The 27,756-nt window shown below is 43.7% G+C and overlaps 1 protein-coding gene and 1 long non-coding RNA gene across 2 annotated transcripts in view; both read left to right on the top strand.

Moving 5' to 3' along the window:
* The window catches only part of LOC309638717 (uncharacterized protein), a gene marked incomplete at its 5' end in the record, with an annotated part of 313,001 nt that overhangs the window by 17,782 nt on the left and 267,463 nt on the right, over positions 1-27,756 (top strand). The window contains 2 exons of the mRNA XM_082415015.1: positions 1,260-1,728; positions 2,568-2,782. Coding sequence (XP_082271141.1) covers positions 1,260-1,728; positions 2,568-2,782 — 684 coding nt within the window. The remainder of the gene's footprint in view (positions 1-1,259; positions 1,729-2,567; positions 2,783-27,756) is intronic.
* LOC309638787 overlaps positions 2,796-27,756 on the top strand; it is a 204,356-nt gene continuing 179,395 nt past the window's right edge. Inside the window, exon 1 of the long non-coding RNA XR_014251296.1 lies at positions 2,796-3,441. This is a non-coding gene — a long non-coding RNA (uncharacterized lncRNA). The remainder of the gene's footprint in view (positions 3,442-27,756) is intronic.

Consider the following 27,756-nt stretch of genomic DNA (forward strand, 5'->3'; position numbering starts at 1 on the left):
CAGAACACCATTGACTTTCTTCCTGCCTTCAGAAGGGGCTTCATTTTTTGAAGATGCCAAATATCTTTTAGAATAATTTATAGAAAGAGATTAATTAAACTAGCAATTTCTTCTCAGATGAGCGCTCATGGTGAATTTCTGTCATCTTACTATTTTCAGTAAAACAGGCACTGAGTGCTCCCTATGCCCTAAGGCACTCTCCTAAGCTCTTTACACAGGTCATGGAATTTACCATTATAAAAATACTATAAGGATTGATTGATTACCATGTACTGGGGAGGAAAGGGAGAGCAAGTAATTTTTTTTTTTAAAACAAATATTATTTTTCTTTTTTTCTTATTTATTTATTTCTGGCTGCGTTGGGTCTTCTTTGCTGCGCGGGGGCTTTCTCTAGTTGCAGGGAGCGGGGGCTACTCTTTGTTGCGGTGCACGGGCTTCTCTTTGTGGTGGCTCCTCTTGTTGCGGAGCATGGGGACTAGGCGTGTGGGCTTCAGTAGTTGTGGCACGCGGGCTCAGTAGTTGTGGTACAGAGGTTAGTTGCTCTGCGGCATGTGGGATCTTCCTGGACCAGGGATCCAACGGTGTCCCCTGCATTGGTAGGCAGATTCTTAACCACTGCACCACCAGGAAACTCCGCAAGTAACTTCTTTAAAGGCACAAAGCTCTGTATTTTCTTGACTGGCACATTACTACATGAAAGGTCATAATGTCATTTTAAAAGTATAGTGAATGTCAGACTAAAGCAAGCTCATGTTATTTTGAACAAGTTCCCAATTTAGAAAATGAGCTTGAAATCTAATTTTTCATAATTCTGAAGAAAAAGAATGAGTAATTCCATCCCCAAACTTTTCTTTCCAAAAGCATGTTCACATTGCATTATCTAGATTGACTGTCTGCACTGATGAAATTAAAGTGGCAATTAATTTCTATCACACTTAGAGTCAGAGATTAAGCAATTGCATTGAAGGATGGGACTCATGCTGTGTTCTTGTGTAACTGCATCTACTGGGACAGTGTGTCTTGAAATTGTCGAAGTTGTCTTTCATGCAAAGCAGTCAGGAGATGAACAACTTAACTTTCTAGTTTCAGGAGGCAATTGTTGCTGGAGGAAGAAAGCTAAGTAAGCTCTGCTAAGAAATGCACGGAGAGTTCATTTATCTGCTGATCCATTTGGGGGCATTATGGAACTCAAAGCCCAGAACAATAGGCTCTATTTAACATTAAACAGCTTCTTAATAATCCGTTATTTCTCTCCATAGCTGCCGGAAGGTCCCTCGGGAGTGCAGAGTCGCTGTAGCAGTTCCCGTGAAGTTGTAAGCTACTCCCCAGGACCAAGTAGTGTTAAATATAGAAGTCACCCTAATCACCTGACTGTCGGAGAGCCCCGTGTAAGAATTCCCAAGTCTACCCTTGCCATCTCCATCTGTCTCTCTAGATTTACAGACGCAGCTCACCGCACCGCCTGGGATCCCCGCCGGCACCTCCCGGAGCCCTGCCCGGCGGAGTACGCCCTTCCAGCGCAGAGGGCTGGCCGGGAGCTGGCGCCAACCGGGGCACCTGGTGGCCGATGCCTGGCCGCGACCCCTCGCTCTCCCTCCGCCTCCCCCTCCGCCCCTCTGCTGCCGAGCCTTACGAGGAACTCCGCTGCGAGGCGAGACTCGAGTCCTCGCCCTGGGCGCGGGGCCCCACCCTTTGCGGGTGCCGCCCGCGACCGGGCCGGAGGCGAGGGTAGGTGAACTGCTTGCCCGGCCTTGGCCACCGCTTGCTCGGTCCTAGTCCTCAGGCGCTGGCTGGGCGGCGCGGGAGCGCGGGGATGCACACGCGCGCGGGAGGGGTGACCCCGGGGACACGTGCGGCCGCGGGAGGGAGCGCGGGAGGGGCCTGGGGCCGGCGTGGGGGTGGGGGTCGCCCGGGGTTGAAGTGGGTGCCCCGGACGCCAGCCCTCTGCCGGCTCCCCTCCTTCCAGGGCTCCGCCGCCGCCTGGCACAAATCGGAAAGCCTTGCCTTCCTCGGCTGGAGCGGGCAGGGTGAGGGGTCGGTGTCTGGTCAGCGGGCGGGGATGGTAGATTTCACGTACACCTGACCCGCCTCACTCCTGTCAGTTTCGCCGGCAGGTCCCAGCAATGCGATTGTTCTTCCAGTAACTTTGTTCAGAGGCGGAGGGGAGGGGAGACGCCGAGAGGCCCCCGGAGAGACTGGAAAGCGACAAGGATCAGAAGGCCCAGCTGGGGAGGGAGTCCCCGGGCGGCCCCGGGGCTGGGCGCGTGGATGGGAGGCGTCGCTGCCGCCGCCTCCGGGATGCGCTCGGCTTAGCGGGACTGCCGGGGGCTCCTGAAGGCCACTGCTCCGAGGACGCGCGGCCACCCGCTGCTCGCGCTCCCCGGGCCGGCGCCGCCGGTGCCGGAGCCGAGCGGCGAGCGGAGCTGCGGGGCGCGCGGGCGAAGGCTAGCGGGAGGGAGGGCGCGCGGGAGGCGGCTCCTCCTCGGCGAGCCATGCGTGCCACCGGCAGCTGAGCTGCCGCCGGCGCCGCTGTCAAATCTGCGCTCCGCTTTTGTCTTGTCCTCCAGTGAATGGGAAGATGGAGATGGATGTGGAGGGAGTTTCTCCATGCCCGGAGCCCATCCCCCGCTCCCAGGGGGCTGGAGGAGCCTGCCAGGCGCCGCCACAGCCGCCGTCGCCGCCGCAGCATCCGGCTCCAGATGATCCGCCCGGCAAGAGTGCCGGCGCCGAGGACAGCGACGATCCCGAAGCGAGAGCCAGCGGTGAGAAGGACGAGAGCAAGGTAGGTCCACCGCGTTGGCGCTGTGACACCTTTTGAACAAAACCACGGAGCTCTGGCAGCGGCTGTCACTTTAACCCCTGCGCTCCCCCACCCCCTTCCCTCGTCCGGGAGGTGGTGAGGGTTGCAGATGTAGGGAAGGCGTAAGATGGAAGGGAATCGCTGGGCGACAGTGACTTTCTGAACGGAAAGGCGCGTGCAGAAGTCCCTCCTGGTTTCCGTATTCAGTGTTCGTGTAGAGAAAAGTCTTCTGGTCCAGGCAACGTGATGCCGGGTGGAGCGCAGCACCCCGGGAGAGCGAGATTGAGAGACCTTTGCTCGCCCGCACCGTATAGCCACAGCTTATTTGGATGATCTAGGTCAAGGGGAAACATATGTCTTCAGGAGCTGCCAAGTGGCTTCTGAGACTCCTTGAAGGGAGGTGACATCAACCTAAAGATGACAACAGTGGGAGCAAAGTTTGGCTCTTTTGCAGAATGGAGAGCTCTGCCTAAACCAGCTCTAAGCTGGAGCTCCTGCTCCTCCCCTGGCATCCTCCTGCCCGGGAGGGCAGGGGCCAGGTGCCTGGCACCAGGTGAGGTCTGGAAACCTTTTGAAGCCCTGCTGTGTCATTGTAGCCCCGGGGATAGTGGCTACTGACTGTGGAGAGAGGAGCTCCTCAGGTAATTGGGTTCCAGTAAGAAATAGCTCAAATGCCATTCTCTGGTGCTGATGTTTTTTCCTGTTGAGAAAATTGTAAAGTAGAGGAAGTGGCGTAGAAAATAATGCCTTGGTGTGATATTCTTGGAGTGTATTTATTGCAGCTTGGTCTCTGAGCAGGGTTTTCTTTCTCCATATTCACTTGGAGTTGAGTTTTGTGGATGCTAGTGTCGGCCAGTTGTATCTCTGTGAAGTGTATACATGTGTTTGTTAATGCATTTTGGAAGTGGCTGTGAGTGTTGGGGAAAAGCTGGTTCAACAAATCAGAACTAACCAAAGAGGAGTCAGCTGAAGTACTTTCTCACTGTGGCTCACTGGAGGAAGCATGCAAGGAAGCAGCCACCGTGCCTGGTTAGGAAAGCGAGTCATGACATGCTCCTCCTGGGAGGTTGCCTGGGTTTCTGCTGGACCTTACTAGAGGTGCTAGTGGACTAAACAGTATCCCAAACATGTTGGGATCAGATTGAGTGCTGCCTCTCTGTACTTGGGGACAGGCTCACCTTAACAAGATGGTATTTGCAAATCCTTAAAATTGTTTTGCGTTTGGATACTGAGCCAAGGATTTAGATTGTGGTTTATCTACCAAGATCAATATTATAACTTATATGGCATTCTACCAAGGAACTGGCATTTGAACACACTCTAGACTGGGCCGGGGTGATGCACACAAGATTTACATTGCCAAACTTTGAGGAATTTTAATATTCTAACATCCTCAGCTTTTCAGTCACATTTGATTTCATGAATATTTAATTCTGTCATGACTGCATATTTACTACTTTAAATGACTGCACCCAGTTTAATGAAATAACCGTAACTAAGCATCGTATTACCTAATTGAACTTTAAATCTCTTTTGCAAAATAGGTGTGGGCAATCATTAAAATATACAGCAAGTGCTGCCATTTCCACCTTGTTGGTTCATATGCCCTGAGCATGAGAAATTTCTGCCATCAGCAAAAAATCTGTGCTTATTTGTTTCCCGTGGATGCACCACGCAGACTGTCTGATGTTCTGTGGGTTGTGAGGAGTGAGGAAGCCAGTGCATGACAAATACTAGAGCAGGTGAAGAAAGGATGGACGGAAAGTGGGTTGATTATATTTCGTTAATTAGCATGTACAGATAATTGAGTATTCCACTGATGTGATTGGCTTTCTGTATGTCTGCAGTTTCTTGAGGTGGAAACAAAATACTACTTTTTTTTTTGCCTCCAGGTGTTTGCCTTAAAAAATTATGTTCCTCCTTCTCTCCACCCAGAAATCAGCTGTGTTAACCCTTTGCTTGTCTCTGCTACTCTCCTACCGGTTCTTCTAAGAGTCTGAGGATGGTGGCTGTGTCTCAGACTTTAATAACTCTTTTTGTCTTTGATGGATACTAAGGCAAGTTATACATTGATTTTTCTTAGCAAATCCTGGTTTCATTAGTGGGAAGGCCTTTGGGTGTCTGATCAAATTATTCTACTAAGATATAAATGGAAGACAAACTGGGATAAAGTGGAATGTGGTTTCACCAAGCTGTTTGGGGTGAAGTTAGGGAGATGATCACGATAGGATATAAACACAGTAATGTACAAATGTAATATTTTGTACTGTTATGTTTGTTTCTTACTCACAAATGTAATAAAAAATGAATTTTCAGTACTATATTATTTATCTTAAATCTCCCCTTCCCGCAAAAGTGTCAGGGCATATTTTTCCAGATTCTGGTTTGGGGTCATGATTTTATTTTCTCTTGAGTTTACCCCAGTTATCTTCTTGGAAAAGAAATTGGAGCTTAGTGCCAGATCAGCTTGTCTCCTAAATTGCAGGTTCATGTTCATATGTCCTCAGAAAGTCTCTGAAATAGGAAGGAAGGTTAGAAACCTGGATCAGTCAAGGGATTTTTTACGCCTGAGTTTCATGACGTGACTGGTGCTTTCTGTTCCTAGAATTAAAATGCCTGATTCCTCTCTAGCAACTGCTCTTCAGAGAGATGCTATAGCAGCTACATGCTGTGTATGCTTTGATTCCACGAATTGGAGAAGACCCTAAATCAACCAGTCCCCTGGGCTTTAAGGCAGGCTTACCTTAAACCCTGTGAAAGGCAGTCTCCTCTCCTTGCAATGACAGGCAAAGACAATGTGATGACCCCCTGTGGGGACCTAGTGAGATGTTTCCTCACCCATGATCTCAAGAACTTCTTCCTCATATCTGAAAAGAGGTTCTCTCACCTGGACAAACTCCTTTCTTCCAGTCTTGCAGGTGAAGATTAAATGGTCACTCACCTTGAATAAGAGACCTCCAAATCCTTGAAAGTGTTCTCAACCATGGATTGGACCATCCTCAAAACTTTCTTGCAGAGTTTCCTTAGGCCATCACATTCCATCCTTTTAGTGACGTTTAAAACCATTCTGAAATGCTTTGCTTGTGCTCAGTAACTCTAAGATGGGTATTTCTGAAACTTTGTTTGGAAAAGTTTTTTTTAAAGTTCCTTGTGTTGAGGACTAACACCCCAGTTTCTTACTCCATCTGTTATCAAGTTGCTTTCACAAATGTGTGGGTTCTTCCCCGACCCCAGGTGAGTGATGTATAAATGATTCTTTCTTGTCTGCTTCAGCTTCATGCATTCTCCCTTTTCCTGCCTCCCTCCCCCCCATTTTCTCTCTCTTTCTCTCTTTCACACACACACACCACTTACTGTGATGTTTTTTATAGAAGTGTGTATTAATGGCACAACTATGAGGTATCATGACCAAACTCTCTTTTGTGTTCAGCTCTCATTAAAGCCTTGGTCTGCAAGATATGTTATTCTTGTGATTTGTACTAGAGAGATCCTGTGCTGTTGCTCCCAGTGATACTTCACTGATAGACATGACCCAAGATGCTCACCTGCCTGCATCCCATCAGTGACACTGTCCTAAACCATCAGTCTCACAGAGGATGCTGTCGGGAGTCTCTCATCCAGTTCATTTTTGAAAGCCTTTTATTTTGAAATAACTTCAGATTTATAGAAAAGTTGCAAAGATAAGACAAGGAGTTCCCATATACCCTTTACCCAGCTTCCCCTAATATTCACATCCTACTTAATCATGGTCTGTATATTACAATAAAGAAATTAACATGGGTACAATACCGTTAGCTAACCTCTGTCCAGTTTTTGTTGAGTGAATGTGTAACATATCATTGTTTTTCATTCTGTCCTCCTAGGACTTAAGACTTTGTTTTTTTGTATACCTGAAAGACTCTATGAGAGGGTATTTAAGAGCCAAATTTAACTTCAGGTTAACTGTGCGCCCTGTTCCTGGCGGGTGGGCAGCTCCCGAAGTCAGAGGCTGAGGTCCTGGGGCCCTGCACCGCGCTGCCCTGAGCCCTGTGGGAGTTACACCTTTAGCAAAGCTCTTGAGTGCTGTGAACTTGTGGGGAGTGATAGTCTTCTTTTTTATTTTGTCCTGAAAAACATTTCCTGCTCCACGTTAAGACAGGGTTTGTCAGTACACAGAGGACAGCAGAGTCTCAAGTGGCAAGTAGAGGAGAAAAGGCGATTGATAAAATCAAGACAGTTCACTCTGATGCCTAAACCCTTGGGTGTTTGTTCCTGGCATGAAAAATAGCGGAAGCCCTTTCCTTTCTGCATCGTGCTCACCCAGGGAACTCTGATTTCGAGCACAGAAGCAGAAACTTGCCCATATTAGGCAGGATGCCATTGTGATCAGTGTTGGCTTTTTGATGAAGAGTGAAATCACAAATCATTTGGTCTTGGCTCTGCCTTTCACTAGCTACTAACCTCAGAGAAGATCCTACCCTTTTTTATTTATTTATTTATTTATTTATTTATTTATTTATTTTTGGTTGTATTGGGTCTTCGTTTCTGTGCGAGGGCTTTCTCCAATTGCGGCAAGCGAGGGCCACTCTTCATCGCGGTGCGCGGGCCTCTCACTATCGTGGCCTCTCTTGTTGCGGAGCACAGGCTCCAGACGCGCAGGCTCAGTAGTTGTGGCTAACGAGCCTAGTTGCTCTGCGGCATGTGGGATCTTCCCAGACCAGGGCTCAAACCCGTGTCCCCTGCATCGGCAGGCAGATTCTCAACCACTGCGCCACCAGGGAAGCCCGATCCTACCCTTTTTAAATCTCAGTCTCTTCATCTGTAAAATAGGATAATTATAGGGCCCACCACCTATTATTTTATGGCTTGAATGAGGTAAAATATATAAAGTTCTTGATTCAATGCTTCATAGCTACTGACCACTCAGTAATTGTTAGTAATAACTGTGATGATTATTATTGCTCTTGTGGTCCAGGGTTCTGAAGAGGAGAATGAGTTGGGGCCAAGTTCACCTAGAATTTTCAGTTTCCCAGAGAATTGTGGGGCTGGAAATGATGCAGACACACTATTCTACAATCAAACCAGGTTGGTGCTCCTTGGTCTGACTTTACCCTATGCGCTTTGAGATGTTCCCAGTTCTTTTCCTGGTGGGCAGGACCTTAGGAAAGAATTATCCTTTATCCTGACTTGTCAATAGACTGTTCCTTTCTCATCAGGAAAACCAAGGAAGACCAGGATGGAAGGCTCCTGCTTCCTGGCCCAGGTCCCAGGGGTACACACAGGACATTAATAAAGCAAGTGGATTGCCCTGCTTTTACACATTACATTTATGACTTCTTAGAAGAAGTAGGTGGCAAATTTTAAGACTTAAAAAAATGATTGAGATAAAAAGTTGTATCCTTTAGGGATCTTTGGTTGCAAGCAACAGAAACTGACTTTAATTTGAGCAAAAACGTATTTTATTATAAGGCAATCATGGAATCAAAGGAAAAGTGATAAAAGTGGTTTTGGGGAAATACTGAAGCCAGGGAGTCTCAGAAGATCTGAGTAGTAGAAAATGATGAATGGTCCCTTGAGGCCACTGACATAAGAAGAATAAATTCCAACCTTTTGTTTTTCGCCTTTCTGTCACTCTGATGAGCAGAGTCCATGGAAGGTTATCTAACTGGCCTTGCTTGGGTCAGATGTCTGTTTCTTGGTCAGGGAAGAGTGGACATCCACATAGAACGTTCTGGTATATTGTGTCCTTTGGAAGAGGTATAGTTCATGGGGGAGGAAATCAAGGTACTGTTACCAGACCAAGGAGAATGGATATTAAGGGCAAAATAGCCAGTATAACTTCTCTTCAGGGGAGGTTGGGGGGAGGGAGAGAGAGTGGGGAGAGAAGAAAAAAGGAGAGAAATAGAGGGAAAGAGAAAAGGAGAGAACCAAACAGACAGAGACAGACAATGAGCTTATCCAAGAAACTGGAATATTTTTTGGCACTAATTTCCTACCATTTGAAAAGAAAGAATCCAGAGTAAATGATGACTTGCTCCTTATTCTGATTTGCCACGTGAGATTCCCCAGAATTAGGAAACCATAATTGAATACATGGCCTACCGAGTCTGGACCCTGCCCCCACATTTTTACATGGGAAAAATTGAGGCACCATGACAAGTGATTTGCCCAAACACAGAGCTGGCACTTGAAGGCCCTTTAGCCTAAGACATGGAGTCTGCTTCTGAAATTCATTCTTACTTTCCCCACTTATAAAGTGAAATTAATGATACATTTCACATCTGCTGAGCAGATAATCTGAGGATGAATGTGATAGGGCACTGATGTTTTAAAACATAGACCTTCTATGGGACTCTCATGTCATTAGAATGGATATATTAACATTTTTTTTTGTTTGCCCCTAAATTAAAGCAGGTTGATTTCCTGCTCAAATCCCTACAGCTTTTTCTTTGACTTTGAATCTACATGTCAAGGTATCTCTGTCCTCATATTTGGATCTTAGGTCCTACGGAAGGATGCACCCCAGGCCGTGTGTTTCTCACTGTTGGGTGACAGATGTTCAACTCCTGGGCACACGCACTGTTCCAGCACCAGGCCTGGCACACAGTGGGTACCCGGGGAATAGCAGGTCCATTGAACCCTGCCTGGACGTGTCCATTCAGCACATCAAGCCCTTCCTTAGATGCTGGGATTGCAAAACTGAAAGAGGGAAGCCCACAGCTTCATGGAGGACACACACCTATACACAGACCCTGATGCTCTAAGGAGCTGAGGGCCACAGAGAGGTGAGAACAGGAGCTACTTGCATGGAGGCTGCGTGGAGTGGAGTCTTGGAGGAAAAGGAATGCTGGGAATGTAGGGAGGGTGTCCGTGGTCAGAAAGGCTGAGAAATATTCAGAAACTCGTTGTGGGGTCTACGGAGGTTTGGCTGGAGGTGTATTTCTTGTGGAGGCCACATGACAGGGTGGCAGGAAGTTTGGACGCCCTCAGATAAAGAGTAGGTTCAGAGTAGGTTTAAGAGTATACATCTGTGTAGCCACCACCCCAAACAGGATATAGAAGGTTTTCATTACCCCCAAAGGGTTCCTCTGTGTCCCTCTGCAGATAATCCCCTCACCCCACCTTTTCCATAATTTCACATAAATGGAATCAAATAGCATGTAGCCTTTTGCATCTGACTTCTTTTGCTTAACAAAATGTATTTGATATTCACTCACCTTGGTGTGTATCAGTGGTTGCTTTTGCTTACTGGGTCTTATTTCGTTGTATGGATGTGTATTGTTTATCCATTCACCGGTTGATGGATATTTGGGTTCTTTACAGATTTTTGGCCTTTGTGAATAAAGCTCCTATAATTTTTTTCTTTTTTTTTTTTTTTGTGGACTGTATATTTTCATTTCTCTTGGGTGAATTCCCAGGAATGGGACTGCTGGGTCGTATGGTTAGGATGTTTAACTTTATAAGAAGCTGCCAGTCTCCTTTCAAGAGCAGCCATTGAAAATGTGCTGAGACCGTGCATTTCCACCATCCACGCGTGAGAATTCCAGTTGCTCCACATCACTGTCAACACTTGCTATTGTCAGTATCTTTAATTTTTGTCATTCTGGTAAGTGTGTAATGATGTCCCATTGTGGCTTTAGTTTCTTTAGTTTGCTTTTCCCTGTTTACTAATGATGTTGAATATCTTCTGTGACTATTTGTTATCTGTATGTTTCTTTGGGGAAAAGTCTGCTCCCATCTTTGGCCTATTTTTAAAAGATTGGGTTGTTTGTATTCTTATTATTTTGATACAATTTATTATTTTCACGTAGGTTTAGGCTTCAGAAACCCTGGTAGAAGTTTGAAGAGATTACAAAGCAAGGGACATTTTTGAGTTTCTTTTCTTGAGGGTTGTTGGTGAACTAACATTTACTGGGCGTTTATCCTGTGCCAGTCATGGACGAAGGTAGATTCAGATTGGGTCATCTCATTCCAGGCTCCATAGCAACCCTGCAAAATAACTATTATTAGCCCCGAGGTCACACAGTTAGGATATGGCAGAGGAAGGACTCAAATTTAAGTCTGTCTGACTCTTACTCCTTCTACTTCACCAGGTGTGACTCAAGGCCTGTTCTCCACAATTTCCCCTTAGTTTGCTAGCCCAGTCTGCTTGCACTGCTCTGGGTGTTGTAAAAGCAGCCCTCCGGTGAAATAACACTGCTGCCACTGATGTGCAAATCAGGACATTGAGCTTAGGGCAAAGAGTGCTCCCAGTTTTATTTCAGTCCTGAAAAAATCCTATCCACTTCATAAGGTAGAAAAGTGAGAATTCTCCAGAGACATGGAAGCTTTGAGGTATCATTTACCTGTCAGGACCCAAGGATGTCCCTCTGTCTCAGCTAAATCTCGGTGCTGTGGGTACCCAGAGGGCCAGGGTGGGGCTAAGCCCTGGGAATCAGGGCTCAGTTCAAATCCCTGTTTTGTTTCTACGGGCTGGAGGAATATGGGCAAACCCTGTGAAGGCTCTGGTTTGGATTCTCTTATCAGTAAAGATGATGGAGAAGACCCCCCCTTACCACACCTGAGCATTGTGAGGATTGAATTAACCAGTAGGGGGACCAACTTGCTCCATCCCAGGAAATCCTGGGTCCCAGGTAAACCAGGACAGTTGGTCACCCCGATTACAGGATACCTGTAAAGTGTCTGGACCCTTACAGACTCTCAGAGCTGTCACTGTTGAACGGGCTTTGGGGCTTTCTCTCCATGAGTATGAAAATGACTTAAGGTGTTTCAGAACTAATGAGGCCCTGTGAAGGATTCCAGGTTCTCCACATTGGCTTAAAAAATAGTTAAAGCACGGCTGTGGATTTGAATTGGATGAATAGAATGACCTTTCCAAGTAAGTGGCTGTAGGACTTTTCAAGGCCGCTCCCCAAGGCCTCCAACCAGGAAGTAAGTGTGCTTTAGAAAGTGAGCCCAAAAAGTCTCCCTGGCTGGAGGACCAAGGGCTCTTTCAAGGACGATCTGCATTGGCAGGACAAAAATCACCCCAGCAAATAACTTTTTAGAAATCACATAGTTGGTAGGGTTCGTGTCACAAAGAATCAGACTCAGTGTTTCCCAGGAGGTTCTCAGGAAGAAACTGCTCTCGTTTGGAAGACAATGGGACTTGGGTGGTGTGACTGTGAATCTTGGCTCTGCCCCTTCTAATGGACCTCTCAAAGAGTCACATTTTCTTTGAGCCTCAGGGTCCTCAACTGTGAAATGGGGATAATAGTTTTACTTTTCTAAGTACTGTCTGAACTAGAGACTCAAATTTGATAGTACTTGGGCAAAGCCTTTTGTAAACTCTTACACAAGTCTGAGTGTGAGTGTCTGTGTGTGTATATATGTGTGTGTAAGTCTCTCTGGTTTTGTGGGATAAGTGAGTTCCCCCATGATTTTCTGGGACCCTGTTTAAGAAATTGAGCAAAAAAGTATCTCATTGGAGTTAAAGGTGCTGGGAGTTGGGGTCCATAGGTGCATGTGGTCTTTCTGGGAAGGGTGCCCTTAGGTGGCACTGGGTGGGGTCAGGTGTTTGGAAGGCCCACGGGGCTGAGTTTGGGCTGCGATGTTCCTCTGGGGACATCGCTGGCTGACCCAGACAGCTTGTCCTCTTGCCACTCTGTCTTGCTTATTCTTTGGATGACAGTAATACCAGCCTGTGGCCAAGACATTTCCCTTGACCACCTACCCCCTATCCCTTCACTTAATTCCTACTAAGCCTTCAAAATTCAGTTCAAGGAAGTGCTCCCTTATTAGAACCTTCCCCTGTCTACCCCATAGGTCAGGTCCCTGCTGATAGGGTACCAAACATTCCTTTAAAATTAAAAAAAAAATTTTATTGAAGTATAGTTGACTTACAATATTGTTTTAATTACTTCTGTACAGCAAAGTGACTCAGTTACACACACACACACACACATATTCATTTTTATATTCTTTTCCATTATGGTTTATCACAGGGTATTGAATATAGTTCCCTGTGCTCTACAGTAGGACCTTGTTGCTTATCCATTCTGTATATAATAGTTTGCATCTGCTAATCTCAAACTCCCAATACTTCCCTCTCCCACCCCCCTCCCCCTTGACAACCACAAGTCTGTGCTCTATGTCTGTGAGTCTGCGTCTGTTTTGCAGATAAGTTCATTTGTGTCATATTTTAGATTCCACATATGAGTGATACCATATGGTATGTGTCTTTCTCTGTCTGATTTACTTCACTTAGTATGATAACCTCTAGGTCCATCCATATAGCTGCAAACAGCATTACTTTGTTCTTTTTTATGGCTGAGTAGTATTCCATTGTATATATATATACCACATCTTTATCCATTCATCTGTTGATGGACATTTAGGTGGTTTCCATGTTTTGGCTATTGTGAACAGAGTTGCTATGAACACAGAGGTGCATGTATCTTTTTTTTTTATTTTAATCAGTCATCAATTTTATACACATCAGTGTATACATGTCAATCCCAATCGCCCAATTCAGCACACCACCATCCCCACCCCACCATGGTTATCCCCCCTTGGTGTCCATATGTTTGTTCTCTACATCTGTGTCTCAACTTCTGCCCTGCAAATCGGTTCATCTGTACTATTTTTCTAGGTTCCACATACATGCATTAATATACGATATTTGTTTTTCTCTTTCTGACTTACTTCACTCTGTATGACAGGCTCTGTATCCATCCACGTCTCAACAAATGACTCAATTTTGTTCCTTTCTATGGCTGAGTAATATTCCATTGCATATGTGTGCCACAACTTCCTTATCCATTCGTCTGTTGAGGGGCATTCAGGTTGCTTCCATGACATGGCTATTGTAAATAGTGCTGCAATGAACATTGGGGTGCATGTGTCTTTTTGAATTACGGTTTTCTCTGAGTATATGCCCAGTAGTGGGACTGCTGGATCATATGGTAATTCTATTTTTAGTTTTTTAAGGAAACTCCGTATTGTTCTCCATAGTGGCTGTATCAATTTACATTCCCACCAACAGTGCAAGAGGGTTCCCTTTTCTCCACACCCTCTCTAGCATTTGTTGTTTGTAGATTTTCTGATGATGCCCATTCTAACTGGTGTGAGGTGATACCTCATTGTAGTTTTGATTTCCATTTCTCTAATAATTAGTGATGTTGAGCATCTTTTCATGTGCTTCTTGGCCATCTGTATGTCTTCTTTGGAGAAATGTCTATTTAGGTCTTCTGCCCATTTTTGGATTGGGGTGTTTGTTTCTTTAATATTGAGCTGAATGAGCTGTTTATATATTTTGGAGATTAATCCTTTGTCCATTGATTCGTTTGCAAATATTTTCTCCCATTCTGAGGGTTGTCTTTTCGTCTTGTTTATGGTTTCCTTTGCTGTGCAAAAGCTTTGAAGTTTCATTAGGTCCCATTTGTTTATTTTTGTTTTTATTTCCATTACTCTAGGAGGTGGATCAAAAAAGATCTTGCTGTGATTTATGTCAAAGAGTGTTCTTCCTATGTTTTCCTCTAAGAGTTTTATAGTGTCCGGTCTTACATTTAGGTCTCGAATCCATTTTGAGTTTATTTTTGTGTGTGGTGTTAGGGAGTGTTCTAATTTCATTCTTTTACATGTAGCTGTCCAGTTTTCCCAGCACCACTTATTGAAGAGACTGTCTTTTCTCCATTGTATATCCTTGCCTCCTTTGTCATAGATTAGTTGACCATAGGTGTGTGGGTTTATCTCTGGGCTTTCTATCTTGTTCCATTGATCTATGTTTCTTTTTTTGTGCCAGTACCATATTGTCTTGATTACTGTAGCTTTGTAGTATAGTCTGAAGTCTGGGAGCCTGATTACTCCAGCTCCATTTTTTTCCCTCAAGACTGCTTTGGCTATTCGGGGTCTTTTGTGTCTCCATACAAATTTTAAGATGATTTGTTCTAGTTCCTTAAAAAATGCCATTGGTAATTTGATAGGGATTGCATTGAATCTGTAGATTGCTTTGGGTAGTATAGTCATTTTCACAATATTGATTCTTCCAATCCAAGAACATGGTATATCTCTCCGTCTGTTGGTATCATCTTTAATTTCTTTCATCAGTGTCTTAGAGTTTTCTGCATACAGGTCTTTTGGCTCCCTAGGTAGCTTTATTCCTAAGTATTTTATTCTTTTTGTTGCAATGGTAAATGGGAGTGTTTCCATAATTTCTCTTTCAGATTTTTCATCTTTAGTGTATAGGAATGCAAGGGATTTCTGTGCATTAATTTTGTATCCTGCAACTTTACCAAATTCATTGATTAGCTCTAGTAGTTTTCTGGTGGCATTTTTAGGATTCTCTATGTATAGTATCATGTCATCTGCAAACAGTGACAGTTTTACTTCTTGTTTTCCAATTTGTATTCCTTTTATTTCTTTTTCTTCTCTGATTGCCGTGGCTAGGACTTCCAAAACTATGTTGAATAATAGTGGTGAGAGTGGACATCCTTGTCTCCTTCCTGATCTTAGAAGAAATGCTTTCAGTTTTTCACCGTTGAGAATGATGTTTGCTGTGGGTTTGTCATATATGGCCTTTATTATGTTGAGGTAGGTTCCCTCTATGCCCACTTTCTGGAGAGTTTTTATCATAAATGAGTGTTGAATTTTGTCAAAAGCTTTTTCTGCATCTATTGAGATGATCATATGGTTTTTATTTTTCAATTTGTTAATATGGTGTATCACATTGATTGATTTGCGTATATTGAAGAATCCTTGCATCCCTGGGATAAATCCCACTTGATCGTGGTGTATGATCCTTTTAATGTGCTGTTGGATTCTGTTTGCTAGTATTTTGTTGAGGATTTTTGCATCTATATTCATCATTGATATTGGTCTGTAATTTTCTTCTTTTGTAGTATCTTTGTCTGGTTTTGGTATCAGGGTGATGGTGGCCTCATAGAATGAGTTTGGGAGTGTTCCTTCCTCTGCAATTTTTTGGAAGAGTTTGAGAAGGATGGGTGTTAACTCTTCTCTAAATGTTTGATAGAATTCACCTGTGAAGCCATCTGGTCCTGGACTTTTGCTTGTTGGAAGATTTTTAATCCCAGTTTCAATTTCATTACTTGTGATTGGTCGTTCATACTTTCTGTTTCTCCCTGGTTCAGTCTTGGAAGGTTATACCTTTCTAAGAATTTGTCCATTTCTTCCAGGTTGTCCATTTTATTGGCTTATAATTGCTTGTAGTAGTCTCTTAGGATGCTTTGTATTTCTGCAGTGTCTGTTGTAACTTCTCCTTTTTCATTTCTAATTTTATTGATTTGAGTTCTCTCTCTCTTTTTCTTGATGAGTCTGGCTAATGGCTTATCAATTTTGTTTATCTACTCAACGAACCAGCTTTTAGTTTTATTGATCTTTGCTATTCTTTGCTTTGTTTCTATTTCATTTATTTCTGCTCTGATCTTTATGATTTCTTTCCTTCTGCTAACTTTGGGTTTTGTTTGTTCTTCTTTCTCTAGTTCCTTTAGGTGTAAGGTTAGATTGTTTACTTGAGATTTTTCTTCTTTCTTTAGGTAGGCATGTATAGCTATAAACTTCCCTCTTAGAACTGCTTTTGCTGCATCCCATAGGTTTTGGATCGCCGTGTTTTCATTGTCATTTGTCTCTAGGTATTTTTTGATTTCCTCTTTGATTTCTTCAGTGATCTCTTGGTTATTTAGTAACGTATTGTTTAGCCTCCATGTGTTTGTGCTTTTCACGTTTTTTTCCCTGTAATTCATTTCTAATCTCATAGCATGGTGGTCAGAAAAGATGCTTGATATGATTTCAATTTTCTTAAATTTATTGAGGCTTGATTTGTGACCCAAGGTGTGATCTATCCTGGAGAATGTTCCGTGCGCACTTGAGAAGAAAGTGTAATCTGCTGTTTTTGGATGGAATGTCCTATAAATATCAATAAATCTATCTGGTCTATTGTGTCATTTAAAGCTTCTGTTTCCTTATTTATTTTCATTTTGGATGATCTGTCCATTGGTGTAAGTGAGGTGTTAAAGTCCCCCACTATTATTTTGTTACTGTCGATTTCCTCTTTTATAGCTGTTAGCAGTTGCCTTATGTATTGAGGTGCTCCTATGTTGGGTGCATATATACTTATAATTGTTATATTTTCTTCTTGGATTGATCCCTTGATCATTATGTAGTGTCCTTCCTTGTCTCTTGTAACATTCTTTATTTTAAAGTGTATTTTATCTGATATGAGTATAGCTATTCCAGCTTTCTTTTGTTTTTCATTTGCATGGAATATCTTTTTCCATCCCCTCACTTTCAGTCTGTATGTGGCCCTAGGTCTGAAGTGGGTCTCTTGTAGACAGCATATATATGGGTCTTGTTCTTGTATCCATTCAGCAAGCCTGTGTCTTTTGGTTGGAGCATTTAATCCATTCACGTTTAAGGTAATTCTCGATATGTATGTTCCTATGACCATTTTCTTAATTGTTTTGGGTTTGTTTTTGTAGGTCCTTTTCTCCTCTTGTGTTTCCCACTTAGAGAAGTTCCTTTACCATTTGTTGTAGAGCTGGTTTTGTGGTGCTGAATTCTCTTAGCTTTTGCTTGTCTGTAAAGCTTTTGATTTCTCCATCAAATCTAAATGAGATCCTTGCCGGGTAGAGTAATCTTGGTTGTAGGTTCTTCCCTTTCATCACTTTAAGTATATCATGCCACTCCCTTCTGGCTTGCAGAGTTTCTGCTGAGAAATCAGCTGTTAATCTTATGGGAGTTCCCTTGTATGTTATTTGTCGTTTTCCCTTGCTGCTTTCAATAATTTTTCTTTGTCTTTAATTTTTGCCAGTTTGATTACTTTGTGTCTTGGTGTGTTTCTCCTTGGGTTTATCCTGTATGGGACTCTCTGCGCTTCCTGGGTTTGGGTGGCTATTTCCTTTCCCATGTTAGGAAAGTTTTCGACTATAATCTCTTCAAATATTTTCTCTGGTCCTTTCTCTCTCTCTTCTCCTTCTGGGACCCCTATAATGCAAATGTTGTTGTGTTTAGTGTTGTCCCAGAGGTCTCTTAGGCTGTCTTCATTTCTTTTCATTTTTTTTCTTTAGTCTGTTCTGCAGCAGTGAATTCCACCATTCTGTCTTCCAGGTCACTTATCCGTTCTTCTACCTCAGTTATTTTGCTATTGATTCCTTCTAGTGTAGTTTTCATTTCAGTTATTGTATTGGTCATCTCTGTTTGTTTGTTCTTTAATTCTTCTAGGTCTTTGTTAAACATTTCTTGCATCTTCTCAATCTTTGCCTCCATTCTTATTCCGAGGTCCTGGATCATCTTCACTATCATTATTCTGAATTCTTTTTCTGGAAGGTTGCCTATCTCCACTTCATTTAGTTGTTTTTCTGGGGTTTTATCTTGTTCCTTCATCTGGTATATAGCCCTCTGCCTTTTCATCTTGTCTCTCTTTCTGTGAATGTGGTTTTTGTTCCACAGGCTGCAGGATTGTAGTTTTTCTTGCCTCTGCTGTCTGCCCTCTGGTGGTTGAGGCTTTCTAAGATGCTTGATGGGAGGTTCTGTTGGTGGGTAGAGCTGACTGTTGCTCTGGTGGTCAGAGCTCAGTAAAACTTTAATCCACTTGACTGTTGATGGGTGGGGCTGGGTTCCCTCCCTGTTGGTTGTTTTGCCTGAGGCAACCCAACACTGGAGCCTACCTGGGCTCTTTGGTGGGGCTAATGACAGACTCTGGGAGGACTCACACCAAGGAGTACTTCCCAGAACGTTCTGCTGCCAGTGTCCCTGTCCCCATGGTGAAACAGAGCCACCCCCTGCCTCTGCAGGAGACCTTACAACACTAGCAGGTAGGTCTGGTTCAGTCTCCCCCAGGGTCACTGCTCCTTCCCCTGGGTCCCGATGCACACACTATTTTGTGTGCACCCTCCAAGAGTGGGGTCTCTCTTTCCCCCAGTCCTGCAATCGATTCCCACTAGGCTTCAAAGTCTGATTCTCTATGAATTCCTCCTCCCGTTGCCAGACTCCCAAGTGGGGAAGCCTGACGTGGGGCTCAGAACCTTCACTCCAGTGGGTGGACTTCTGGGGTATAGGTGTTCGCCCGTCTGTGAGTCACCCACCCAGCAGTTATGGGATTTGGTTTTACTGTGATTGCGCCCCTCCTATCGTCTCATTGTGGCTTCTCCTTTGTCTTTGGATGTGGGGTATCTTTTTTGGTGAGTTCCAGCGTCTTCCTGTGGATGATTGTCCAGCAGCTAGTTGTGATTCTGGTGTTCTCGCAAGAGGGAGTGAGAGCACGTCCTTCTACTCCGCCATCTTGGTTCCTCGAGGATATCGCATGTATCTTTTTGAATTATAGTTTTGTCTGTATATATGCCCAGGAGTGAGATTGCTGGATCATATGGCAACTCTATTTTTAGTTTTTTGAGGAACCGCCATACTATTTTCCATAGTGGCTGCACCAATTTACATTCCCACCAACAGTGTAAGAGGGTTTCCTTTTCTCCACACCCTTTCCAACATTTGTTAATTGTAGAGTTTTTGATGATGGCCATTCTGACTGGTGTGAGGTGGTACCTCATTATAGTTTTGATTTGCATTTCTCTCATAATTAGCAATGTTCAGTGTACATTCTTAATTGTATTGTTAGCTGTTTAATGTAAGCCATGAGCATAGGGACCAGGCCTGTGTTTTTCACAGCTATTTCTTCAACCCTAACATAGTACATTCCATGGAGTAGGCCTTCAACTATATTTTGACCAATAATTGGGTATGAATACTAATTTCATACAACCTTTTACCCAATACCTACTTTCTGGCCCAGAATGATCCATGTCCTCATGCAGTGCACACTCTAGTGGGAGTGACAGATACTAAATTAGTAAACAAGTGAATAAACATGATAGATAATGAATAAACAACCCAATAAATAATCTGACACCAGTGGCCCCCTGGCTGTCAGGCTTCAGGCATATTTTCAGAAGCCCTGATGAACCCTATTTATAGAAGAGCATCAGTTCAGGGCAGTGAAGAAATAACCATCACCTAGTTTGTTTTCTAGAGTTGCCATCTATCTTATGGCCTCAGAACCTGACCTTCTCCTCTGCTTCTCTCTACTTCCTCTGCAGAGTGTAAGTTCTCCTCGTCACATTGGCATCGGGAAATCACAGCATATATGCCCCCAGCCCTTTCTTGTGGTCAGGTCATGTCTCTCTGGTTAAACCAAGTCCAGTTTCCTAATGAGTTCAGCCTTAGTCTTGGGAGCAGACATTCAGTTGTGGGTGGCTGGCAAAGTGAAGCTGGTGCTGTCCTTGCCCTGGGCTTACAGCTTTCCTCCAAAAGCCTTCTCACCTGCCCCCACCAGTCACTCAATCCTCAACACCCTCGTCTTCAGTTTCTAGACCTGCATTATCCAATATGGCAGTCATTAGACACATGTGGCTATTTAAATGTAAATGTAATTAAAATTAAAAATTCAGTTCTTCATTTGTCTAGGCATACTTCAAATGGTCAAAAGCTCTAAGTCTAATGGCTACCATACTGGGCAGTGCAGGTAGAGGACATTTCTGTCATTGCAGAAAGTTCTACTGGACAGCAGTGTGGTAGAGGGTGACTTCACCTCTCCTGGCCCACCCTATTTGACTGAAATCCCTCTGAGGTGCTCTGAAACCAATCCTTTGACAAGGGTGAAGATTTTACAACTTCCTGGGGTTTGCTTTAGGTTCTTGGTGAATTACTTGCAAATTGCTTTTGAACTACCTATACTGTTGTGTATAGAGGCTGCTTAGAGCAAGATCTCATTCAAAACCTTTGAGTCATGGTGTTACTATTTTTATCTAGGTGTTCCAGTGAATCTTGGTATTTGTCCCCTGCCATTATAGAAAAAGTCTCTGGTAAAGTGGTTCCAAGAGATGGCTTTTCTATTATCCAAGTTCAGAGCCTTTATTAGTGGGGAGTTGAACCACACTGACACTTCCTCTTTGCCATTTACTGATGAGAGTCCTCACATTGTGGGGTTATTGTGATGGTACTTATCAGATACACAGGCAGAGAAATCCAGTGTCATTACAGAACCCCTATGTTTGCAACAACCATTCAGGGAATAATTTCCATATTATATAATGGATTAAGAGTACTAAGTTCCAAAGTTACACCCTTAAGGTGTCCTATTCTTCTATCTCACTCAGTAAAATTCCAAGTACATTACAATTAATAGTGGTTTCAGGGATGGATAAATAAGGAAAAGAGGATATGAATTTTAAAAGTCTGATCATAAAAGCTACCTTTTCAGTGCTTCTTGTATTACTTTTTTCATTCATGAGTGAGAAAAGTGATCTTTTTGAGGTTGGAGGAAGGACTGGGGAGTTAGTCCTCAAAGATTAGAATATGGGGCTTGCTGCGCCTTTGTCTAGCACATTGCAGGAGTGTCTGCAGGAGCAGAGCTGGGAAATGGCCCCAGGGAGGATTTGGTGCTTCTGCTCCCTGTGAACAAGGATGAGAATTTGAGTGACACCTGGAAGTGATTTAAAACTCTTTTATTTACACATGCAGTTAGCAGGGAGGCCCCTGGGCTCCACAGTCAGAACGCGGCAAAGCCTGGAAACGGGGTGAGGGTGTGAGTGCTCCCCTCAGTCCAGCTGAGGCAGGTCATCTGGGCCAGGGCGTGAGAGCACAGCTAATAGAACAGTAGTCCGGAAAGAAAAAGGGGCAGACCTAAGTCAGTAATAACGACACCTCTTTGGTACTTTTAGGTAGTATTTAAATAAGTACTGTAATCACAGAGGTATGGAAAGATTAACATATTTGCCAAAAGTTAGAGTTGTAGGCAAGGTAACGACAATCGCCTGTTAGCTGTTACCTTCTTCTTTCCTTCTTTCTGCACTGAGGACAGGAGTCCAGCTCACTCCAGAGTCCCGAACATCAGGCAGGCTCACATGTCACCCCCCGGGATGCTGAGGGCTACTTCTCACCCCCGGGATGCTGAGGCCTCATGTCTCACCCTTGGAATGCTGAGGATGCAAAGATGGGATCGTGGTGGCTGTGATATCAACAGTTTCAAGCCCCTTGGAACCTAACAAGGTGCACATACAAAGGAAAATCGAGTCACAGCTGGGTTTTTAGTCCCTGGGACCTCCTTGCTGTAACCATGGAGGCTTCTCATGCTCACCACTCACAGGTGTGTAGTGAGCGACCTGTGCGTCGCTGTAACAGAGGCACTCAGCTTGGAGTCGTAGCCTAAATGCTAGGCAGGCACCTGTCCATTTTTTCTCCTATTTCAGTTTTCAGACAATTTTGGGATTCCAAGAAACATCCTCATTCGCGGCACAGGCCCTGAATTCTACAGGGGTTTTGTCTCTGCGTCACTGTCGACATGTCAGATGTTGCCTTGTTGGTGAGGATCCCTCTGGTGAGGGGAGTAGAGGAGAGAGAAAAGGAGCTTCTGGAGCGAGAAGCAATCCCAAGGACCTAGCATTCACAGCTGCTGTGATGTTTGAAAACATACGAGAAGTTCTTATTCTGATGCATCAATTTAACTGTGGCCTGGAGCTGAGATTTGCATCTCTGAGGCCATCAAATGTAGAGACACAGCAGTCCAGTAACCACACACTTGGCTCCGTTATTTAGTTTCATTTTTCCCTTTTCATTTTCTCTTCAATTGTGTAAGAGACACTGCAAGTTCTCGAAAGGGTTAATTCCATGCTGGGTTAAGTACTAAGGTTTAACCTTCTTCAGGGCCAGACTGAGAGTGTCTGTTTAGTGCCAAGTAGGTAAAACAGAGTCTTACAGAAGAGATGTTTCAGCTGAGGGTCACGGTGCTCTCTAAAAGACAGCCTGGCTTTCTGCTGATGATTCATCAGAAAAATGAGCCTGGTAATTGAATTGGGGATTTAAAGGGATCATAAGGAAAACAGCCACATGCAACTGCTGGCGCTATCATGAGAAATTCTGTTAATGTCAGCGGGCGAGGCAACACTCCATCGCGGTGGACCCTTCAGTGGATGCAGTCTGCTTAGTTTCCGGTCCTGATCAGTTACAAGAGTCTGTCCTTCCCTGCTGCGGAGTCAGGGCAGGCTGCGAAGACACTGAGTTGGAAAGGGGGTCTCTCTGTGGATGCCTGTGATGCAGATTTCCTCTGGGAGGAAACCTGGGCACTGCAGCAGAAGATGACAACCAGAGAAACTAACTCTGAGGAATTTTCTGAACAAAGTATTCTCCTTTTTAGTGGGGCAGTGATGAAAACTGGGACAAGACATGTAGCCACGTCCTCTCAGAAGGGAACAGATTTTGCTTCCACCTGTATGGATAAGTTGGTTGTACAGGTTGAATGAAATAACCATCTTTTGGCAAGGTAAAGGTCTGATCTTCTCTGGAGCAATGGTTCTCAAGCGGGGACAATTCTGTTCTCCCTTTGCCCCCCTGGAATATTTAGCAATACCTGCAGATATTTGGTTCTCGACCAGGGGTGGGGTCCTCCTGGCATCTTGTGGGTAGAAGCCACGGACACTGCTACATTTCCTGCGATGCACAAGCCCCCCCACTGCAGTAAATCATCAGGCCCCAAATGTCAGCAGTGCCAAGGCTGGAAACCCTGATCTAGAGAATGTTCTAGATATTTGGATCGTGCCTTTGTGTATACTTCATGAGCATAGTATTATGAGGGGAAGCTTTACACAGAATGTCTAAGACTTTTCCTTGTTACAGAGTTGTCAGGACTCCCAAATCTGTGAATTCATCCTTTTGTCAGATCTAATTCTAAGAGGCAAGTCTGAGGAGAAAGTTCTTTACACCAAGAATTCCAAGCATTGTCTTTGCTTTTAATAAAACTGACACCCATTGAGACTCCTTCTGTTGCCTTGAAGGTGGAAGATTGGAATCCTCCTCCCTAAAAATAATTTTCTTAGACTGTAACAAAGATTCTCTCTCTCAGTGCCAAAAAATATATGCTTTGTGTTTCCAAACCAGTGAATTCAAATCCTGTAGCTGTTATACTTGTATTAACTTTTGCTACCAGCATTTTCTATCTTGTACAATGTGGATTAATCCATGCTTATGACTTTTCAAATCAAGAAAAACATTGTATCCCAAATAGTTTACATGTTTTCATTTTAAAAACACACTATAAGGCTAAGAACAGTTAGCTCTGTAAAGTATTGGTGTCCAACTAAATAAGTCGTGTTGGAAAAAAGACATCTGCTTAAACTTGCCCAATGGATCTAAAAACTGTTAAAAGTATATGAGTAGTCCAGATTCCATTTTTAATTTTGATAAGCACGAGTAAGGAAATTCTTGGTTAACAAGGAAAATTCTGCTGACTCCACCCTAAATCTTGAACGATTTAATGTATAAAATTTATGTTAACGTTATTAAACCAAGAAATTAACTCTCAATCTGTGTGAGGCACCAGGGAAGGGCCCCACACCAGGTAACACTTGCTGAGCCCGAGGTGAGAAGTGTGAGTGTGATGCTTTATTTCAGAGGTTGGCAAACTTTTTCTGCAAAGGGCCAGATAATAAATATTTTTGGCTTTGTGAGCCATACAATTCTCCACCTCAGCCACCCAACTGTGCTGTTGTAGTATGAGAGCCATTACAGACAACCTACAAATAAATGGATGTGGTTGCACTTCAATAAAATTTTGTTCACAAAAACAGGTGCTGGGCCCAGTTTGGCCACCAGACCCTAGTGTGCCCACCCCTGCTTAACTCACCCCAGGCAGCTTTATCATGGGCAAGTACAGAGTTCCTGTTATGTTTTTTGCAATGATGAGGATTATTTATGGAACACCAGGACCACCTTCAAAGACTCCAGGTGGGGAATCATTGCAGGATGTGCTTAAGTGCTGGTCTGTAGACCATCAACAAGGTAAAAGGCAAAGGGTACCTTACACACACTTTTTATTAAAAAGTGATGCAGTGTTCATGAAAATGATCTCATAGGGTCTGTTAGGTTACTATAAAAATACCATGTCATTTTTTAATATTTGCTAGATTTCAGATTTGATGAAGATTTAGATTGGGAAAAAGAGAAATCAGCCATTTCAAATGAGGATTCCCTGCCGACTGGAGCTCTGCAGTGGCCTGCTGGTCAGAATGGTGGGTCTCACACAACGGTCATCAGACATCCTGGCTTCTGACCCTGGTAGAGGTGTGGCACGGTCTTGTTCAGTAGGTTCTGGGCCTTCCTGGTGTAGTTTTCCAATGTGGGGCTCTGTTACTAGGCCCGGTCAGTGTCAGCTGACATGAGGTCAGAACGAGTGATGGTTCCTAAAAATGTAAAGAGAGAAATGATTAGTGATCATGCCAGCGTGACCAGACACTGCGACGCTTCCAACCAGCTGGCCAGTTGCCCTGTGCGGCAAGGAGAGATTTCCCCCACTTCATCTTAAGTGCCCTCAGTCAAGAAAGATAAAACTGCAGGAGTTTTGTGTGAGGGTTCTCAATCATGGGATGGGAGACGTCCCACATACTGTGAGGAGCACAAGCATAAAAATGCCCTGAGTCTTCACTTCATGTGACATGTGAGGCTCTTAAGACAGAGTCTCTGATTCCCTGAATGAAGTTTCTACTATGATTAATTAGCCCTGTTTTCTTCAGTTCTCACAACCAACACACATGTACACACACATTTCACACACACACAAAAAAACCTTTACATTTGCCTTTCGTATGAGCAAGTTTCATATGAACAAGTTCATGAGTAAAACCTCTGCTGCCATAGAACTGATTTCATCGTGTGACTCAGTTGAAGAAAACTCAATATGATACTTACATGATGACTGGCACAGCCTACTCCCATATTTCCAGGAAGCATTAAAAAGAATTAAAGATGAGCAAAGCTTTTCAGCTGTAGTAGAACTACCTCTCTGTCTATTTATTTATCTATAAAAGAGGCTAGTGAATTAGTTACCTATCACTGCATAAAAGATTACCCCAAAACTTAGCAGCTTAACAAACAATAAAAACTTTTCAATGCATACAATTTCTGTAGGTCAGGAATTCAGGCAACTCATCTGGGTGGTTCTGGATCAGGGTCCCTCATGAAGTTGCAGCACACAGATGTCAACCAGGACTGCAGGGATCTCAAGGCTTGACTGGGGCTGGGTCATTAGCTGCCAGTATGGCCCAGTTATGTGGCTGGAAAGGCGCAGTGCTGGTTGTTGGTGGGAGCCTAAGTTCCTTACCAGTTAAATCTTTCCATACGGCTACTTGAGTATCCTTACAACATGGTGGCTGATTTCTCCCAGAACAAGTGATCCAAGAGAGAGGAAGGTGGAAGCGACAGTTGTCTTTCTGACAGCCTTGGTCACACTTGGTCTTGTGTGCAGTACCCTACTGGTTACACAGGTCAGCCCTATTCAGTGCGGCAGGGGACAACACAGGAATGTGAGTACCAAGAGGTCGGGATCTTGGAGGTGGGCTCCTCTAGCCAGTTACTAGATTGAAAGATTCTTCAATTAACTGTCTGTTTTTAGTTTTCATTTGCATGAAGATAGAAACTTCAGCAAAGGTCCTTTTTGAACCTATGGAAGCCATACTAACCTAGGCTTTTCATACAGAGATGTAAAACTTAACATATATCTGATGGGTTTGGAATTTTTTTCTGTGCCATTGATAGCACCTGTCAGATACACTAGCTGGACATCCTAGTGGATGCTAACTGTTCAGTTAAAAAAAATTCTCCTAGAGTGTTGCAATTATGTAGCTAGATTTTTTTTGTCTCTTGTGTAAGTATCCCAACTGGTCTTATTGACTCAAATCTTTCATGTGACTTTCCTCTCTGGAATCTTTATTAGTTAGGAGAGGCAGAATTTCTGTTAAAAAAGAAAGACCTAAAGATGTATAATGTCTCAAACACTATAAAACTTTCTCACTAATGTCACAGTCCAAGATGTGTGTTTCCCGGTCAGTGGTGGCTTTTCTTCCTGCAGTGAGTCAGGACACCAGACTCCTTGCATCTTGTGGTCGGGCATTCTTGAAGGGCAAATTGTCACATGCATCCAGTCTGAGAAAGGGTGGAGAAGGCAAGGTCATTTACATTCTGCAGGAGAGCCCTTGCCAAGGCTCTGACTGGTCCACAAGGGCCAAGAAATGGAAAAGCTGAGTCCATTTTCTCTGGAGCGGCATTTTCTCTAGGATTGGGGATTGGGTGAGGATGGATTTTGATACAGAGACAAGCAGCTCTACCTGAGGTACCAGACTTCAGAACTTGGCTTGCCTGGGAACACTCCCATTTTATGAGAACTGAAATGCAGATGTGAAATTTTGTGATAAAAGTTAGTATTGCTTTACTTGATGAGTAAAATGTAAAATAGTGTGAACCCAATCCCATAGTAAAAATTTCAGCAAGACGTACATAATTTCAAACTTGGTGGCTAAGTGTATTATAAACTGTTTATACTGTTGATAAAGGAGGGGTACCACTTTGGATAAACATAAATGCCCACCATTCTTTTTCAGGATTATTCTAGAATACATGAGGTCTTTAAGACATCAACCGTTCCATAGGAAGCAATCAGCCATGTTTACTCCAAGTGTTCTTGGACTTATGTTCGTGGCACTGCTTCTAGTAATACTTTAACTTGCGTACCTAAACCACCTCTTTTGTCCCCAATGTGGACATGGTCATCCTTCAGTCGAGGTAGTTCTGAGCCATTGTTGTCATTGCTCTTGTCATTGTTATTGTTATCATCAACAACACCACTTCTCCAGCACTTACTGGGGCCAGACATTGACCTGAGTGTTTTACTTCTCTGTTATCTCATTTAATTATCCTCACAAAACCTTATAAGGTATCACCCTCATTTGACCATTAAGATAATTGAGTTTCAGAGGCTAAGACACAGTTCATGGTGGAGCTGAGATTGAAATATACTCTATCTGGTATAAAGCCCTCCCTTTTCTTCCACAATATGGGGTCCATCAGACAAAGAGCAATAGGGTGGGTATATTTGACTTTTTGGTCTCATATCTCTAGGTTAAATTAAATCACATGTTTCTTGATCCTTAAATCACACTTGT

The sequence above is a fragment of the Balaenoptera physalus genome (genome assembly GCF_965194825.1).
Source record: "Balaenoptera physalus genome assembly, chromosome: 11".
NCBI classification, from domain to species: domain Eukaryota; kingdom Metazoa; phylum Chordata; class Mammalia; order Artiodactyla; family Balaenopteridae; genus Balaenoptera; species Balaenoptera physalus.